A 6,545-nucleotide genomic window follows, 5' to 3' on the forward strand; every position below is an offset into this window, starting at 1 on the left:
ACACGATCTCCTCCAGCAGCAGCAGCACCTCACAGCCTGACTGCTGCATATGGGAGCTGAAATGCTTCCATCACCTCCTCCAGTGTTTGTGTTTGTTGGATGCTGCTGCCCTGCAGTCCTCATGACTGCCTCAGTGCACTCCTTGGATGGTCATAGCAGAGCAGTCCAAAACTGAGCCAAAGCCTTGCGTGCCAGCTTTGTTGTGTGCCCTCCATTTGGGTTGGGGAGATGCCTCCACGTGCAGGGAGGAGGTCTGCAAATGCAAGCTGATATAAAATGACTGCTCTAGGCGTGATGGAGAAGAGAAGAGGGGATGAATTTTCCTGGTGTGGATGCATTGCTCACCTCACATTGTGTCCGGCTGGGCTGGAGCCTATTGGGCAGCACAGCATCCTCACCCCAACCATTGGCATCGTGGCCCACAGGAGCCTGATCCTGCCCCATTGCCTCCCCCAAAGCCATGCAGAGCTGCTGCCACCCATGCAGATCCAGGCTCCAACACAAACATGCTCCACTCAGAGCCGCCCGCTAAAGCAGCAGCATCGCGCATCCAGGGATATGATTATTTCCCAGTGGTTGAAATCTAGGTCTCTTGCTTAGGAGAAGGGAGGGGGGGTGGGGGGGGCAGAGATGCTCATATTAATCTTATGAATATTCATTGAGAAGCTCTGTTGCCTTCGGAGCTTTGCTCCCAGGAGCCCGGGGCGAGTTTCGGGGCCAGCAGCGCAGGTGAGGGTGCTGCCAGCAGAGCGGAGCGCGGCTGTTTGTGCATTCGCTGCATGCCTGACTGCAGAGCCAATTGTAAGTTGGTGCCTTTTTCTCCCCCCCTTCCCCCTCCCCGCTTCCTCCCCGCTGTCTCTGCTGAAATAGCGGCTTGCCACAAGCTGTGAAATGGAGGCTTGGCGTGGTTTGGGTTGGTTTTTTTTTTTTTTTCGGTTGCAAAAGGGAAAGCAAACGCCTCGACCTTGTCCTCGAGGCTCTCTGCTGCCCGAAATCTCAGCGCTCTGACAGACGGCCATGGCTCGTGCCTGCAGCGAGCCTGCCTTGTGCATGCAGCGACAAACCGGGCTCTTGTGGCTGATCTCCTTCGCCTCCTTTCCTGCCCCTGCAGCCCCCAGATTTGCATGAACGGAACCCAAAGATGGGGTGGGGGTGGGAGGGGGTCCTTTGAACAGGACAACGTGTGGTAGGGAGAAAGTAGCAGAAAACAAGTGCTGGAATCTGTGATGTCAACTCAGATGATGCCATAAGCGTCTCAAATCAGCACCAGCATCACCGCTTCGGTCTGGGCTCAGAGAGAGGAGCCAAGACTTCATGCTAAATGATAATCAACATGTTAAATAATGAGCAAATGTCCGCACTGCTGAGCAAACCTGGGGTGTTTGGGTCAGGGAGGGAGGGGAGGAGGGAGTTTAAGGGCAGGAGAAGAAATGCATGTTAAAAAAAATCATCAAGGTTGGTTGATTTAGGGGGAAGTGGGGGCTCACGTTGTGGCTGCAGCAGATAGCTGGTGGTCATGGCATTCTGCTGTGATGCTCACAGGAGCCAAAGAAGGGTAAACCCAGCAGAGCTCTGGAGTGGGGCTGCAGGGAGAAAATGCAGGAAAAGGAGAAAAACTGGGACAAATGCAACCTCCTCTTCTCTGGGCCTGGTAGAAAAGGGTTAAGCGAAGCCGTTGGATGCTGCAAGCCTTGTCAGGGTTGTACTATTTTTTCTAGTGCATAAGGAGAAGGGAGAGGAGGGTTGCACGGGAAGGGGAAATTTCCAAGAAAAGAGGGATCTGCAGCAATATCTGCACCCGAGGTGATGAAGAGAGAAACCAACGGGCATATATGGCCTGCAGGAGGCTGAAATCTTTACCAAGGAGGCTCAGACCGCGGGGTTATTTTCCACCTGCCTCCCCTTCCCGGTTCTGTAATCCTGGCTCAAAGTAGACAAGTCGAGTTGCAGCCGAAGAAGGGAGGTTAGAGGAATTATTATTATTATTATTATTTTCCTTCGGGAGGGCAAAAAAAAAAAAAAAAAGAAAGAAAAGAAAAGAAAGGGGGGGGGAAAGGAGAGTTTGGATGGACCGCTCCGGCTCGAGCATCCCGTGGGGCGGTGCGGGGCGATCTGATGGAGGAGCAGAGGCTGATGCAGGGATCCGAGCCCCCCCAGCGTCCCCCTGAGAAGTGCAGCCCCACCAGAGCGGAATTCCCACGGGGGGGTGGGTCGGCTGGAGGTTGGCTTTGGGGAGGATGGGGAGGGTGGGTGCGGGTCGCGCGGGTCTCACGGCCGGGGATGCTCAGGGGGCAGCACGGAGGAGGGGACGCCGACCAGAGCTTCGTCTCACCGATGAAAACGGAGCCCCCCGAGCCATCCGCGGAGGCAGCGCGGTGCCGTAGGGACCGCCGTCCCCGGGGCGTTCGGTGCGGCGCCGCAGAGCATCGCTGTGCCGGGGGTTGCGGCGCTCCCCCTCCGCCCGCCGCCTCCTCCCCTCGCTGCCATCGGGCTGCCCGGCCCCACCGCCCGGAGCGGAGAGGAGAGGAGAGGGACACGGTTCTGTTTTTTTCCGCTCTCCCTTCGGCTCGTGTTGCAGTGCAGGTTAGCGAAGCGTCGGGATAACAGCCGGCGGGGAGGAAGCGGAGCTGCCCGGAGGAAGCGGGGCTTTGCGGACGCTGCCTCCAAACCCCCGGCGGCTTTTCTACCTTCTCGCTGTTTTTTCCAGGCGATGCCACACCTCCCGAGGACACCGGGGACATCGGGTTTTGCTGAGCTTAGCATCTTCCCCCCGCCGTACCGGAGGCATCAGACAGACGCTGCTCTGCCCTGAAGTGAGGACCTGCAACAGCTCCGGGAGGACTTCTGTCCCTCTGTCTCTTTCTCTCTCTCTTTCTCTCCAGTCCAAACCATTCCAAGACCCGACTTCCACCATCTGGAAATCTCACCCCTTTTATGTCCCTTCTCCTTTTCTACGATGACTCACCATTATTTTTAACTTTGAAGAGAGAGGAAATTATGGGGATCTTGGAAGCCTGTATTCCTCTCTAGGATTTCCCCAGGGTCAGATAATCGGTCTTACTAAGAGACACTAAGATTTGGCTTCTCCAGGTAATGTGATTTGTTTTCTGTGTGCCATGGCGCTTTGCAGAGAATGAGAGCAGCCGGGACACCAGCGGTCGAGGAGGGGGACTGCAGTGGTCCGCGGGCAGCTTGCACCCAAATTCAGGCAGCAGAGCCCAGCTCGGGGCGGGCAGAGCAGCACCCGCAGCCCTATGGCCGGGGCAGGAGGATGGGGACGGTGCCGAAGTTAAAGCGGAGCCGTTAGGGTTACCTGGAGGGTCGTGCCGGATTGCCTGCTGTAGAACCGTAGAATAATCTATGCACGGTTGAATGTTAACCCTTAAATGCATGCCTGGAAATGAGCCGAGCCCGCGCTGCCCGGCGGGTCCCCTCCCCTCTGTAGGGCTGAATGGGGTTTTGCTTCCTTTCTCTTCCCTTCCCCCTCCTGGTTTTTTCCCCCCTCTTTCGAATTTTTCTTTTTAGCCGTAAAACCCAAAATGTTCTGTTTGGCCAACGCCGGTTCTGCCGTGCCGGTTGTGAATAGATGAGGGTTCCTCAGGTGTTTTCTCCCTTCTGCCTAACGGGTTTAGATGGGAGTTTTGAACTCTGATTAACTCAGATTAACCCCCCGAGGACGGCGGTAGGCAATGGTAGCGCAGGGAGCCGCTCTCCTCCCCCCAACTTTACTTCATCTCTCTCTTTCTCAGCAGGGGCAATTTTCTTTCCTTTTTTGTTTTCTCCTATTTTATCATCCCTTCGCCTTTTCATGAGACACTTCCACACCTACGTACCTGTCCTTCTGCAGGATAGTAGCCTTGCCCTGAGTCCGATCCCACCACCGGGCACTCGGAAGAGTTTAGCATAAGGATTTCCTTTCAACCCCAATATGACAGTTGCTACCGGAGATCCTGCAGACGAAGCTGCAGCTCTTCCAGGTCACCCACAGGACACGTACAACCCCGAGACCGACCATGAATGCTGCGAGAGGGTGGTCATCAACATCTCGGGGCTGCGCTTTGAGACTCAGCTCAAGACGTTAGCTCAATTTCCGGAGACTTTGCTAGGAGATCCTAAAAAGAGAATGAGATATTTCGACCCTCTCCGGAATGAGTATTTCTTTGACCGGAACAGACCCAGCTTCGATGCGATTTTGTACTATTACCAATCTGGAGGGAGGTTGCGGAGGCCGGTTAATGTGCCCTTGGACATCTTCTCAGAGGAGATCCGTTTCTATGAACTGGGGGAAGAAGCCATGGAGATGTTTCGGGAGGACGAAGGCTACATCAAAGAAGAAGAGAGACCGCTGCCGGAGAATGAGTTTCAGAGACAGGTCTGGTTGCTCTTCGAGTACCCCGAGAGCTCGGGCCCTGCCAGGATTATAGCTATTGTCTCTGTCATGGTGATTTTGATCTCCATCGTGAGCTTTTGCCTGGAAACATTGCCCATTTTTCGGGATGAGAATGAAGACATGCACGGCAGCGGGCTGAGCCACCCTCCCTACTCCAACAGCAGCATGGGGTACCAGCAGTCCACCTCTTTCACAGATCCCTTCTTCATCGTGGAGACGCTTTGCATCATCTGGTTCTCCTTCGAGTTCTTGGTGAGGTTTTTCGCCTGTCCCAGCAAGGCTGGATTTTTTACCAACATCATGAACATTATAGACATTGTAGCCATCATCCCCTACTTCATCACCTTAGGGACAGAGCTGGCCGAGAAGCCGGAGGACGGCCAGCAAGGCCAGCAAGCCATGTCCTTGGCCATCCTCCGAGTCATCCGCTTGGTGCGGGTCTTCCGGATCTTCAAGCTGTCCCGGCACTCCAAGGGGCTGCAGATCCTGGGGCAGACCCTCAAGGCCAGCATGCGGGAGCTGGGCTTGCTCATCTTCTTCCTCTTCATCGGCGTCATCCTCTTCTCCAGCGCCGTCTACTTCGCCGAGGCCGACGAGAGCGAGTCCCAATTCCCGAGCATCCCCGACGCCTTCTGGTGGGCCGTGGTTTCCATGACGACTGTTGGCTATGGAGACATGGTCCCCACCACCATCGGGGGGAAAATCGTGGGGTCTCTGTGTGCCATCGCTGGCGTATTAACCATTGCCTTACCCGTGCCCGTCATAGTGTCTAACTTCAACTACTTCTACCACCGGGAGACGGAGGGAGAGGAGCAGGCGCAATATTTGCAAGTAACCAGCTGCCCAAAGATCCCCTCTTCCCCTGACCTAAAGAAAAGCAGAAGTGCCTCTACCATTAGTAAGTCTGATTATATGGAGATTCAGGAAGGCGTAAACAATAGCAATGAGGATTTTAGGGAGGAGAACTTGAAGACAGCCAATTGCACCCTAGCTAACACAAACTATGTGAATATCACCAAAATGCTAACCGATGTCTAGTCGCTAAAACCTAGTACCGTATTTAAAGCTGAAGTGGAACAATTGCAGATATTGAGTGCTGCTCTGCATTGTAGTTAACACAGTATTTTCTACGGTGTATATTTGGTTCTGCATGGGAAGCAATAGCCGTGTAAGTGACTTTTAACCTTTGATTTCCACACTGAATAACGTGCAAGCAAACAAAACCGAACCATTTTGTTTCCCTTCTGCCATCCCAGGCTCGCTGGTTCCCAAAGGTGCGGAGCGGTCCGAGCACCGTGCCATTAGCAGGGATGCAGGGATGCTCACTGGCACGGCCCCGTCCCCAGAGCCAGGTCACCAGCTTGGGGCTGGGGAAGGTCAGGCAGGGCTGGTTGGCTTGTTGGAGGGCTCAGGTTTCCACCTCAGCAGTGCCAAGCTGAACGCATCGCCCCGGCTCGCGTTTCATAACGGAAAATGCTGCATGCTGCAATAGTTTGAGCCACTGCAGTATGCCAGTGAGAGGCCCAGGGGAGGGATAATTAGTCTGGCGGCACATTATTTATTAAGTCTTAAGTTTTCTATGCTAGGCACCGGGAGGGACGAGTAAACAAATCAAACGCTTGGATTTTATTGATTTATTCAGATGATACTTCCATCCACCACTATTTCCAGGATCACCAAAGACACCTCCACTGACACATTGAAAATGAGTTGGGAAAAAAGCATCTTTTTTTTTTTTTTATATATCTATATATAAAACTGGAGCAACTATGCTGTGGCCTACAATATATTTATACTGCAGTGAAATTTAACCAGTAATACAGTACAGCTGCATGGGTATCTGTTGCATGAATCTGAATATTTAATACACACACAAATATATATTTTCTTAGTAGACTATACAGTATTTATGTTTATAGTGTTTATAGATTCTCCAGTGGCTCGGAGGAGATTTGTGGGGGCTAAAATCTCTCTAATATGTTTAGAAATGGGATGGGGATGGCACGTGCTGACAACAGCTTGATAGATAACAAGGCAAAGCCTGAGTGCCCCAGCACCCAGCCCCAGGAGCTGGCTCCATGGAAGGTGAGCTGAAAGTTAAACACCTGCGCTCATTATGGGGCGAGTAATTAGTCATTAATCTCGGTGTCAGGAG

General features: G+C 53.3%; 1 protein-coding gene across 6 annotated transcripts; it reads left to right on the forward strand.

Annotated features, from left to right (window-relative positions):
* The first annotated feature begins 661 nt into the window (after window positions 1-661).
* On the forward strand, window positions 662-6,123 carry KCNA2 (potassium voltage-gated channel subfamily A member 2). Of its 6 annotated transcripts, XM_090124563.1 has the most exons (3): window positions 2,257-2,583; window positions 2,708-3,090; window positions 3,750-6,123. In XM_090124563.1, exon 3 carries the CDS (start codon window positions 3,929-3,931, stop codon window positions 5,426-5,428), a length of 1,500 nt encoding a protein of 499 aa, XP_089980689.1. In that variant the 5' UTR covers window positions 2,257-2,583; window positions 2,708-3,090; window positions 3,750-3,928; the 3' UTR covers window positions 5,429-6,123. The 6 variants fall into 6 exon arrangements, with proteins under 6 accessions (XP_089980688.1, XP_089980687.1, XP_089980690.1 ...); XM_090124562.1 differs by lacking the exon at window positions 2,257-2,583 and adding an exon at window positions 662-801 and having other exon boundaries at window positions 2,708-6,123; XM_090124561.1 differs by lacking the exon at window positions 2,257-2,583 and adding an exon at window positions 1,098-1,963 and having other exon boundaries at window positions 2,708-6,123.
* The last annotated feature ends 422 nt before the right edge of the window (window positions 6,124-6,545 follow it).

Source organism: Phasianus colchicus, chromosome 25, assembly GCF_987193195.1.
Source record: "Phasianus colchicus chromosome 25, bPhaCol1.hap1.1, whole genome shotgun sequence".
Taxonomy (NCBI): domain Eukaryota; kingdom Metazoa; phylum Chordata; class Aves; order Galliformes; family Phasianidae; genus Phasianus; species Phasianus colchicus.

Coding starts and splice junctions, on each gene's coding strand:
- KCNA2 (XM_090124562.1), top strand. CDS start 3,929: ATGACAGTTGCTACCGGAGATCCTGCAGACGAAGCTGCAGCTCTTCCA.